The sequence below is a fragment of the Pygocentrus nattereri genome, chromosome 11 (genome assembly GCF_015220715.1).
Source record: "Pygocentrus nattereri isolate fPygNat1 chromosome 11, fPygNat1.pri, whole genome shotgun sequence".
NCBI lineage: Eukaryota > Metazoa > Chordata > Actinopteri > Characiformes > Serrasalmidae > Pygocentrus > Pygocentrus nattereri.
The window spans coordinates 29,888,109-29,901,133 of NC_051221.1; the positions used below are offsets into that span (position 1 = coordinate 29,888,109).

The following is a 13,025-nucleotide window of genomic DNA, read 5'->3' on the forward strand; positions in this document are numbered from 1 at the left end:
CTCTAATACATCTGAGTCAACTGATCAGCAAATAATCAAGCCCTTGACAAATTAAATCAGCAGCCTTAGAGCAAGGGAAACATTGCAGTTCAAGGGTTCAACTGGACCAAAAATGAGGAACACTGGCCCCACAGAACATTAGCCAAATGCCTAATGGTGCAGCTTTATCACTGAAATGCACAGAGAAAAATATTTGTCCATAAGCTGTTTACCTTAGGCCTGACTGCTGCCATAGGCCTGTTGCTGGTGACTGTGTTGTGACTAGATTGGTCAGACCTTTTTTCTTTTTTTTTTCTTTTCTTTTTTGGAAAAATCACACAAAAATCTTACAGTGTCTAAGATTGAGGCGGCAAAGTTTTCCATAGAATATAGTAGCTTGATGGAATTTTGTTATGGCATGAGATATGAAACTTAATTTCCTTTCAAGAACCAACCAAATGAAAAATGAAACCATTAACAAGATTAAAATTTTAAGCAAATAATTACATGGTGATTTACATTCAGATTAACAGAAACTCGAACATGAACAGGATGCATAACTGAGACAAGGATGCAGTGAAGAACAGAACTCATGGGGAAAGAAAAGAGAAAAAAACAAGCAGCTTTCAACATAAATTAGTGCTTTGGAATTGTTGCACTGAAGAGTTTCTCACTGAGGGTGACATGAAAAACTGTCTTCAAAAACTGTGGACAAAAATGATTCCCATTAAAAATGTGATGAATCTGTTGATAAACTGCTTACAAAATGTTTATTAATAACAAAGTGAGAAAAATATTCTTCTTTTCCCTTTCATAAAAATCGCCACATTGAACGAGGCAAAAGTAGATCATACCACATGGGGTAGAGTTTGAGTCTGAGTTGAGTGGCTCTCTATACAGTTGTAACAGAAAGGAAGGCGTTGTGAACTTTGGCCCCTTCTGGTGCTTTTGCTCCATGTGTCATCAGCTCCTGGATGGTCATCCAGTTGTCCAGAATCTTTTTGTTGCGCTTCTTCATCATCTTGCGGTGGCTGAGCTCGATGATACTGACCTCCTTGCGGCCCTCCCCACTGCTCTGTGGGCTCTCCTTCAGGCTGTCCAACCGGCAGCGCTGCATGAGTTCCCGTCGTCGCCGTTGCTCTTTGGCCCTCAGCAGCTGCTGCTTGCGCTCTTCCTTGCTCCAGTATCGGCCCATCTTCATCTCGCTCATGGCGTCATCGTCTGTTGTCATCCCGCCACTGCGCTCCTCCTTGATTTTGAGTGCCCGCTCTCTCAGCAGCCTATCCCGCACCGGCCTCTTGGTGATATAGCGCGTCCCATCACTCCGCACTTTCACCTTCCACTCCATCTTGGGCTCTGAAGGCCGGGGGGCCTGTGGGCCACCTGCTGCCAGCAGGCTCAGCTGACTCTGGCCGTACTCCACCGCTGAACGCTGCTGAACCAGCTGCATGTAGCTCTGGTAGTGCCTGGCATGGGCTGGAACATCCGCTTGCTGGTGACGGTGGGAGAGGTAGGGGATCCTTGAGTCTAGAGCCTTCCCCTTCTTTGGGGAGCTTTCGTCTTCTGCTGGGGGAGTCTGCTCTGACTCTGAGGGATTACTATGATCAGGGCTCCCACTAGGAGCCCTCCTCACAGCAGGACACGGGGGTGAGCCACATCCCGCAATCAGACTGCTCAGACTGCTCTTCAGGTTCTTCTGATTGGTGAGGCTGACCATCCTCTGAAGTGAATGCTCTGGAGAGCGGTCCATAGCCAGTGGTGTACTGCGGGAGCTCTCTGCTGTATTGTAAGCACTTGAACTGTCCTTGTCTGACTTCTCTGGATGCTCATTGATATTAGCCAGTTTGCTTCCCTGCTGCTGTCCACATCCACGACGAGGACTCCACTGCAGCTGCTCTTTGGCTGGCACCGACTGCCGCTGGTCTTTCTTCCGTAGCTGGTGTGCTTGCATGATGCTCTGGCACTCCAGCTCGATGCTGCGCAGCTCCTCATTGAGGAGGCGCAGCTCCCGCTCCACCCCACCACTTTGCTCCGTCAGACTACACTCAATGGTGCTGCTGCGGCTGTAGAACAAATCGTACTCGCCACTGTTACGGATCTGGCATTTCAGCTCCAAAAGTTGCTGGTAGCGGTCACCTTCAGATTCCTCCCCCTCCAGTCCCTCCCCAGAACATCTAGCCAGCCCCGGGGACTCACTTCTCTGGCCCACCGCCTCCCGCCGCTGCCGCAAACACTGGGACAGCCTCTTCTGGATCTGGGCCAGAACATTGTGGTCGGAGGTGTCAGAACAGTGGCGCTGGGCTCCAGCACCACATGTCCTCTCTTGACTGAAGGAGCAGGAAGCACTACCAGCCATGATGTCCTCTGGATCTGTCTTCCTGCCCTAATGACAGTGAGACATTTTTGAAGTCAGAGATGCAACTTTTTTTTTTCATAAAATAAGGCATTTTCATTAAAAAAACACAAAAATGAGTAACACATTATTTTCATGGTACACTGTTGATTTGTTTTAAATGCTTATTGAAGGACTTTACTTTTCCATAACTCTAAACCTAACAGTAACCCTAGCCTTAACCTCAACTCAACCTAACTCCAATCTAATCTAACTCTATATCCATGTAATGATGGAAGTGAAGGGGCTTGATGTGGGAGTCATTAACAGAGAGAGTAAATCACTGTTATCAGGATATTTTTAGAATATTCACATATTTTTGATATTTGAAAATTTTAAAACAAAGAAAACTTACAAATAAAATGAAGAAGAAATATTTACAATTATGCACAATTTCTATTCTACTATTCAAACTTAAGCAAATCTGTGACCATGTTAAAAACTTTAAACAGGAAGGTCAGAGGTTTATTTATTTATTTATTTTTGAGTATTTTCCTTTCCACACAGCCCTTCATATGTTAAATTTACATGCCTGTAAGTCTGGAAAAGACTGGATATTGAGATTGGGCAGTAGATGCCACGTCAATTCAAAAATTCCATCCATTCAGCAATTTTGAAATTCATGTAAAAGTTTCAAAGATCAGATTCAAAGATCACTCACTGTTATGCTCACTATATAATGTGTGATGAAAAAACTTTGCTGAAACTAATACGTAGGCAATTTGTAACACCCTACCATTCTTGATGGTTCCAGCAAGGTCTAACCAGAAAATCAGTCACACCATGTTTGGACATATTGTGGAGGTTCTACACTTAGTTAAAGTATAGTCACCGAGATTTCAGACACTTGTACTTTTTGTGTGATTATGGGGAACTATATTAAAATCAAACCACATTAACATCAAACAAAATTCTCATTCTAAAGAAATCAACTATGCATGTCACGCAGAGTAATATGCAAAATTGTGTGTCAGACACATTCATGATATCCCAAATAATCCAATCTGCAGCAAAACCCACAAAGGTCTGAACAAGCTACTGTTTATGCTCCCATGCGGCACAGGGTTACTAGGACTCACTGCTCTTCTATTTTCCACCACCCACCTGTTCTTCCTCTTCTCTGGCTGCTCTTTCCATCTCCTCCTCCTCTCTCCTCTGTTCTTCAAGCATCTCCATTTTGAGTTCCTCCAAAAACTCACTGTGCTCATCATCCAGCCAGGCTGCATCATCCAACTGCAGAGATACAGAGACAGGAAAGAGAGGGTGAGTTATTGGGAGAGAGTTTGACTGTATTGCATAAACCAAGCATGAGTAACAAACTCTAATGAGCCTTGACTAAGCATGAGTACAGAACTAACCCTGTTAGCTTTAATCAAGAACTGTGGACACTTCTAGTTTATGTACAAAAAGCTTTGTGTGTAGAGTCATCTATGCTCTATGATCATGACAATTTAGCGATGTACAAGCCTGAACCTCTTACATTATGAAATTTTGCAGTGCACATTAGACGGCTCTACAGCAGGATAATAAACTTTGTGCAAAGCATTTAATGAACCAAGCTCTCGTATCAAATGATCAATACGAAACCTAGTGTCCTGCTGACCCTCTCCTTTAATTTCTTACATCAGCTCTCTGCTGGGTGCTTGTCCATAAAGCATAATCCATATTTATGGTTTCAAATTTATTATCAGAGATGTATTTAATTACATTGAGAGAGAAGAAGGTCCATTAATGGCTGTATGAGCTCCGCTGCTCCGGCCTGTCATGACCATTCAGCTTGGTCTGAGGCTTGAACTGTGCAGTATTAGTATGCTATTAGTTTTTATGGGTGACGGCTGGAAGTCAATTACACTGGCAGTGCGTGAAAATAAAACACGACTGGGTGAATGTGTTGGTCATCAGCATGAGGAGAGGGCAGGGCACATCCTCTGCCCCAAGCATGTTTACTGGAGGAAATCAAAATGGCCACCTCTATAAATCAAAGCAAATGCCAGGTCTGTTTATGCTCTGCTGCGTACGGGAGGACAACACCTTCAAGAGTCCTAGAGTGCTTTAAGTGGGGCTATTATAGCATGAGATGCTGTGTGTATTCTTGCATTCATCAGTGTTGGTCTGGGGGGGCTACAAATGTGTGTGTGCGTGTGTGTGTGTGTGTGTGTGTGTGTGTGTGCATATGTGCATGCATGCATGTGTATATAGTATAAGAGTGTGTATATGTATTAGTCTACTTACCGGCATCTCTGGTCTGGCTACAAGCAGCACAATGTTTCTGCAGTCTTCACTAGAGAGCACAGCCACTGCCTCTTCTCTGTCCTGCACATCCTGACCATTTATCTGAGTTAAAATACAGAGCAAACAATGCTTAGTTTCAGTCTAAAGCGAAGAAGCTAAAACAAACCCTATAAAGACCTTATGCTTCCAGTAAGGTTGAGCAATGATACATTTTACAATAAGCTTTACTATGCATATTGTGAACATATTCATAGGTGTACATATGTGAAAAGCATATTTCATTACAAAGAGAGCTTAATTTTTCCTTATTTATTATAGCCTGAACAAAGTCTGCGATATTTGAATAAAAATCATTGTGTGCTGTTTTTGATTTTAAATACTGCACTATTATCTGGTGCAACTTGGCAAACCACATAAAAACAAAATATTATGATGCATATCAGACATTGTATGTCTGCCATATGGCCCATGTTTAGTCTCTAGAGTATTTGACACCAGAGTTTTTCTTAAAGTGATAGTTGGGCAAAAAAATTGACAAAGTTTCCCCTTATACTCCAAATGTAGTCAATCATCAACTAAGACCCCCTGTGTTATTTGTAAGCTACATTGGCCTCATAACACCAGTGTAAAACTTAAGAAGACATCTTCAAACACCAAAGAGGATAGATAAGTCTGACTGACTACATTTCAGTTATTACACCAATCTATCAATTTAACAGCTAAAGGGATTCTTTTAAAGAAGGTTTTACACTGATCAGAAGAAGTAAAAGCTGTGTATCTATCAGATTTGATGTCAAGGCTGAACATTTTACTGGCTTAATATACCATAGGAAGCATTAAGAATGGAATTGGCTGACAGACATGCTGGAGAAACAGGACATTGGTCAACACACTCATTCCAGGTGAACTTTAGCAGTCACTATTGAGGCAATAATGTAAACGCTCATGTGACAGAGTGTTGATGTGCTACCGGCTCACATTCAACCAGCCACACAATTAAGCAGTCCGTGACAGCCAGCGTCCATCTTTCTTGGGATATGAGTAATGATGCAGTCACTGCAAGGATAACAGTATCTGCCCTGCAAACCTGCACCACACCAATCAGTGACAGGCACAGACAACCAGGTATGCATTTACAAACAGCACACACACACACACACACACACACACACACACACACACACACACACACACATCAATAAGCTTGTGTACCCACCCACACAGACTAGCCTGACATACACTCACAACGCTAGCCTCGAGGCAATTAAAGAAGCTTGAGCATTTCTATGAATGCCAAAACAAGCCAGGTTGAGGGTGGACAAAGAGAAAAGCAGATTCTCTTTTTTTTCAGGTGATGTTTACAGGGCCCATACTGTTATTTACATTACATTATGGACTCAAAATAGGCTGTTTTTCCAGTTTTTAATGTATGGATTGGGAAGTGAAAGATAACTATTTTACTTAAAAAGCAAGGAAAATTTGTACTTCTGTGATATGGTCCTTTTAAAGTTAAGCTGGAAAGCTTAGCAAGAAAAGGCTGCAGAAGCCAAAACTTGCATTAATTCGTTTCATGTGATGTTATATTTGTGCTCCAGAGACCAACACAGTACTGTGTCTGGATTACTGGTGTTTGTTTCACAGTAATCTTACATTTTATTTGCATGTGCCTTTTCTTTTCATTGTAAAGGCAACTGGCAGTAGAGTGGTGGATTTCCTCTTCAGATAGCTGGAAGCAGTCTAAACACAGTTATAGTTACTACTATAACTTAAATAGCTATAACTGCTTGCAATAGCCTCAGTCAGCAAAAAGGAGATTAAGAACCGCTTTAGTAAAGGTGTGATTGTAGCCAAAAATACCTAAGCGTGAAGTAGAGTAGCTCTTGAGAGGCTGTAATAGTGCACTTTAAAATGCTCAACAGGGACACATCAGCTTCTCGATGTGACCAGCGCAGCAACACTGCTCCAGGCTAATGATGCCAAGGAGACCTCCTCCCTGCCCTGGAGGGCCCATCAGTGCACACACACATGCACACTACACATACCCCCACAACATGGGTCCGAAGTAATGGTACTGTGGAGACCCCCTCCCTACTTCGAAGATCCATCAGAGGCTAAAGCGCTCTCTCTCTCTCTCTCGCGCTCTCTCTCTCTCTCTCTCTCTCTCTCTCTCTCCTAAACCAGGATGTAAAAGTGTGCACACCCCTGCGGGCTGCCACTGCTGACTCCGACACTGTAACAGCCGGGAAACACTGAGGGGGGTTACACTCAGGCTTAATGTACAGCCATTAAAAATGAAAGAGGCCTCTAACTGTGAGACAATGACTGCTCTGCTGGCATAAAGAGCTCCTCACGGGTGTCTAATGAGGCTGGCATGCTGAAATCTACCTGCAAAATACGGTCCCCTTCCCGGATACGGCCGTCTCGCGCTGCGATGCTGTTTGGTCCAATCTAGGGGAAAGCGTGAGATTGCATAATTAGGAATGAAAAGAATGTACAGAGCAGTTTTTACATAACTGGACACATTGAAACAATGACTATCTTTGATTCAGGTGTATTGTCATCTGTAGTACTGTGCAAAAGCCTTAGGCTTAAAAGCGTTTTTCTCAGCCGTGAACCTTATGTGAAGTTTATTGAGTGAACCTTATAGGAATCAAAGCCTTTTCACAAATACCAGTCATTTCAGTATCACACAGAACAATGACCCAAAGCATATTAAAGCAACTACAGATTTTCCATGAGCAAAAACATTATATTTCCTTACTGGGAAATCAGTTGCTTTAACCCTGGTGCACATGTATTTCAGTGACTGAATGGAAGAAGGCCCTTGAAACAAACAGAAACTAAAAATGGCTGCATTACAGATCTGGCACACGTGGAAGAGTCACAGACTTCCTGTAATAAACAAATTACAAACGATTTGCATGGCAGTTTTATTTAAGATTATGCAGGGATGACCCCTAAAATGAGTGGTCTATGTATAAAAGGACTGTGTATATGTATAAAAGGATTATTATATGGTTCACCCGATATAGAGGTATATGCCCTCAAATGAAAGCTTCACAGTCATTGTTTCAATGGGTAGAATTTTTTTACAACTGTTTTTTAATTTAGAAATATAACAGATTGTTGATCAATCACTAATGCTATGAATATAGAATAATATTCCCTTACATTTACATTCCCTAGGCATTATTCATACCTTCTGAAATTTCTCGGAAATTTAAAAGCATGACTGGCTCATGATTCACAGGTTTATCAATCCCACGATCCTCTGTGACTAATGATACTAAGTAAAGGGGCAGCGCCATCTTTCAATGGCCAGTCAATTCTTGTCTCACCTCATTTGTTTCACTCTGGAAAATCATAGCACATCTCTAGAGATGACTGACAATTGAGGTCTTCCATCTTCATAACACACTCCAGACCCAACTCTTTCGAATGATGACCTGCCACAGTGTGCGATCATACTGACAGAGACAGCCACACTACAAGATGCCACAGATATGTCCTGTTCATCTGTTAAAGCAGTGCTTCCATTACAGCATTCTGTTCTCTTGTCGATTAGATTATCTAGATAGACTATGAAAGTCATGTCTTTCATGGGTTGTGACGAAGATTCTTCACACAGTAATTTGTTACGGCGCCATCCTTACATCCCTATTTTTACATAGTTATGAATGTTATCACTTCATTATTATTATTATTATGTTTATTATTGTAGAAACTGAATCATTTGTGAAAGGGACAATTTCAATACAAATACACTTTCCTCATAAAATGGATTACAGTGCATTACTGTGATCCTCCTTCACAGTTTTACAACTGAGAGCAAAGGCAGTACATCAAGAGCAGCGTATAATATGGCAGATAGCACAGGCCACGCATCTGTAGTCTTCAATTTTATGGAGTGAAGATTTTAATAAGCCTGCAACCACTGACTGGCGCCAGCATATCTATATTCAGCAGGAGTCTCTTCTGCAAGTACCTTGCGGCTCCGAGTTGACTTCAAATGAATCTAGGAGCAAGTTTGGCAGAAAGGAGGACAGTGGCTTTGGATTTGGTGCCAACAAGTGGGAGAAGAACCCCCTCGACCAAATCTGTCTAACATACACACACCATGATTTTTGGAAGCAGTCATTTTTTGCAGTGCCAAGAGAGAGGTGGGCGTATGTCAGTGTTTTGGCTAATACTTGCCGTACTGAACAATTTACAGTTATTTACAGGTGCATAAGGCATATAGGATATCAAGTAGTATATGGCTCACAGATCACTATTTTTCATTTCCCATCAAAATGACCATTAAGTATGAATTATTCATTTTTCAGCATCAGAGAAAAAAGCAGAAATTGTATCTTTAAAAGAAAATTACACAGAAGCCTAAACAAATGTCAGATTTTTTAATTAAAATAATTATGTTTAATGTTCTTTTCAGGAGACTTGCTTTCAGTTTTTCAAATAAATTTGCAGGAATATTTTTCAACACCTCCAAAGTTCAGCATTAGAAGTTGGTTACATTTTCTGCTTCTCACAATCCACATAATCCCAATTATTCTAAGACCACCAGCAGCTGCTTTGTTTGCAAATATTCTTGTTTTTGTCTGTTTCATTTTCTCAGTAAGGGCTTCTTCTCAGCTACACATTCTTTCAGAGTTGAGTTATTCGTCTCACAGTAGAAAGATGGACAGAAACAGCTGTGGATGTTTTCAGATCTAAAGTAAGAGTGGAGCTTGATTTTCTCCTCTCTCTCTCAAAGATGAACGATTTAAGTGCTATTTATCTGGTGATGGGTTTGGTGGTCTTCCAGGTCATGTGCGGTTGTTGGGAGTCTCATTTTCTGTATGTCAGTCATTTCAAATTAAGTCCTGTTTTTTTTCATTTATTTTCCTTTGACTTTCCACTTCCTTCCTGGAATATCTTATATCTAATGTCCTCGGAAAATCTCCTGAAAGATTCATTTTTACTTTTTGATTGGAAATTAAATAAATGAAAAGTAGCCCCAGACCTCTGTACAATATATGGAATGAAACAATAGACTGTTAAATTATAGTGAATTACTGGCTACTAGTTGCATCACTAACAGTAATGGTAACAGTGCTACATTATGTTAGCAGTAAATCAATATTCCTAAAATCCTAGCTAATTACATCCTAAGGCTTATTATTTAGTAATTACAGGGACTTCAATGCAAACTGGCTGAGCTATTCTGAGGTTGTAGAAGTGCATAATAAAACTCTGGGCCCACCAGTGGGCGTTGACCATTCAAGGGGTTAAAGAAGAGCTGCACACAGTAACACAGTAAATTGTTTACAAAACTACTGTGATATATCTGCATGTTGCTGCAGATTTACAATAATCAATTTCTGCATTTTTATATATGAACCAGGGCCCAAACAAGATACACTGTATACGGATCAAAGGTTTTATCAAAAATCCCTGCTAAAGCACCAGTTTGAAGTTGAAGTTGCTTATTTCTATGTAACTAATTTCTAAGGATTTAAATGCTTGTCTGTAAAGAGCAGTAAAAGAGCATCACTTCATTTCTTCACAGAGGACCATTCAAATCCTCATTGATAGACAAGCAAATAAACTGCTATATTTGAGGCAGTTCATTTTGATACAGCAATAATAGGCTAAACAAATAAACCTGAAGCCCATCATGGCTAGTACTCTGAATTACTCAATATATCTGTCCTGTGTTTGGGTATTGGTATAATGTTAGTTCTCACTTGTTGCTGTCACATCCCACACTCAGTTCGATTTCCTAGTAATTTGCTGGCAATATTTAGCAGCGGCCCTAAAACCAGCTTATACTGTAACCAGTGCCAATGTAAACTAAAATGTAAACTGTGTCAAAGGGCTGTTTGTCAATGTTCTTGTCACAATCAGGACAACACTACACAAATAAACCTAATGCAACAGCACTCGGGTCTAAAACAAGTCCCCATAATCAGTGTGTTACAGAACCATGTCATTAACATCTCGTTCATATTATTCTAGTGTGCTCTTACTTTGCACATTGAGGAAACCTTCAATCAAGCCATAATGCCATGACAAATAAAACTACCCAAACATGCCTATTAAGTCCAGTACACAGTGTAGTAGCCAGGAGAGAAGTATCAAATTCAAATGTCACTTTTGATTAAGTCATATTTGCACTGGGGTCTTTCTGTCTCATTGACATGCAGCCCAAATGCCTTTCTAGCAGATCATGCTGTATTCTTAGAAGGGGTAATTATAATCATCATAGGCTTGTTATTCTTTGTCCGCAAACAATTCAGAGGGAGAGTCAACATCTCTGAAAGCCTCAAAGACCAGAAAGAAAATGGGTGGTCTCTTGCTGGTACTGATATGCAGCAGATCTCCTACATTTTTAATGAACATGCGTTTACCAGTGTTTCAAAATAGTAGAGTTGTGTTTGGTTGTGTGCTTTTATTTATAAAGATATGCTGTCAGTCACAGTACTTTGTTTATCGTATTGCTACCTTTATGCCAATATTATGGCCATAATAAGGACCAGTTTGTATCAGAGGCAGAACATGATAACTTAGACAGGGCCTTGCTAACTAAAGAAACCATTTTAATTATGTTATAGTGATGTAGTTAAACTACTATTAATCCATAATCGCATAAACTTAAACTGCTTTTGGCAATGAGCAACTGTAGCAGACAACAGTTTTTGTCAAAATACTTCAATCTAGTGCTAAGTATCCTGGACATGGATTAGGTCTATTCTAAAATGCTGTGTTAATAGTAAAACACCACTGGAAATTATTTGTAGTCTAGGCTTAGCCTTAATCATAGTCTGTGATACTGGCCCTTAGAGTATATTGTTAATTGTGTACTATTAATTTCAAAGAATATACAAATGATATTTATGTAACCAGGTTTAGTGTACCTTTAAGGGCTTGACCAAAAATTTGTAATTCTCGGCACCTGTGTTAATTCTGTGCATCTTTAAAATGGCAGGTTTCTAATGTTGTTTCAGGCAAATAATGATTGAAATCTGCTTCCTGGGGTTTGGATATATGAAGGGGTATGCTGAGCATAATTTTATTTGTAACGCTAATTTGATACTGAATGTCTTTTTAACTGTTTTGTTTGTGTTTAGGTTTCAAGTTTCCCGTCCTACATATGTCTGCAGCATATACTGCAATGTGTTGGTTTTATAATATGCAGGTAATCTTGTGCCAATGCCATTGCAATCATATTGCATCAACTCACATGTACTGTTTGTTTTAAAGTGAGCAGTCGATGCACTGCTGCTGTCTTTGCCCTTCATTTCTTTTTTTGTGTATCTTTTTTTTAATTAATGAAAAGCTTCTCCTCATCAAAGTTTTGATTACTGTTATGTTGGATTTTTTTTTGTTAATGTGTTGTTTTTTTTGTTTGGTTAAATTCTAGGTTATGTTCTGTATTGGCAGCCCAAACCAACTGTTGCTGACCTTTGTTTTAACTTTAGGTCCTTTCTTCATTTGTAGGTGGAGGCTGGTATACCTGGGGTGAAATTCATGGAACTACAATTTGATGATTAGCCGGCTTATGCCCTTCTTTGCTGCCAGTTTGCCATCCTGTCTTGGCTGGTGCCTTGAGTTTCAGCTATATGTTCAAGGCCATGATTGCCTACAGTGATTACAGATGTCTGTTCTCTTATGTTAGGACTAAATGTACAGCTGTTTCTGGATCAATCCGGGCCATTGCAGTTGTATTATTTTAATATGTTTAATATTTTCCGTTAGGTGTATAATAAAACTAATTACATTTTAATACAGAGGAAACTACATCTCTGTTCCTCTTTCATGTATAATAAATGAACCTGTGTGATAGTTGAGCTGTCATTTTATTGTGAGGGCTGCCAAATAAGCTCAGGCTAGTGCAATGGGTGATATTCCCACAGTGTTGTAGTCTGGCTTTATTCATAGTGGCTGTTTTGGCACAGTGCTAAAAAATCTCGATCACTTATCCACATTTATTTAGTATGCGTGTGAAAAGTCACACTGTTAAGGCTGATCCCGTTTTATTTATTTTTTGCTGTGTGATTGAGCTGGCATTTCCAAAATGATACCAACCTCTGACACGTAGATTGCAATGTCATCCTCATCATCTGTCCTGTAGCACAGAGTGAGGCCGAGCTTCTCCTGACTGTTCAAACGACACAGCTCCACCTCCTACAACATGAATAGAGTCATAATGTTAGATGTTGACATTTTGACTGGTTTCTGATAAATAACCTCTTCAAGTTTTGTTGCACTTTTCTAGGACAAATATTTTGTGCGGGGAGTTCTCACTCACAGTCACACTCACAACACCAAACCACCAAGTAAACAGCCATCTGAAATTATGTATCCATGCATGAAATATTTAATCTGGATCGGGCAAATTACCCAAACATCTTAATAAATAAGAGTTTTAACTTCCACTTCC

General features: G+C 40.3%; 1 protein-coding gene across 2 annotated transcripts in view; it reads right to left on the reverse strand.

The window, feature by feature from the left end:
* Nucleotides 1–213: 213 nt before the first annotated feature.
* Nucleotides 214–13,025, reverse strand: part of LOC108428401 (PDZ domain-containing RING finger protein 4) — a 164,014-nt gene continuing 151,202 nt past the window's right edge. For both annotated transcript variants that reach the window (XM_017699373.2, XM_017699374.2), the window contains 5 exons: nucleotides 12,671–12,769; nucleotides 6,989–7,051; nucleotides 4,604–4,705; nucleotides 3,476–3,604; nucleotides 214–2,362 (listed from right to left, as the gene is read on the reverse strand). In XM_017699373.2, the coding sequence (XP_017554862.1) occupies nucleotides 872–2,362; nucleotides 3,476–3,604; nucleotides 4,604–4,705; nucleotides 6,989–7,051; nucleotides 12,671–12,769 (1,884 nt within the window). In that variant the 3' untranslated portion in view covers nucleotides 214–871. The remainder of the gene's footprint in view (nucleotides 2,363–3,475; nucleotides 3,605–4,603; nucleotides 4,706–6,988; nucleotides 7,052–12,670; nucleotides 12,770–13,025) is intronic.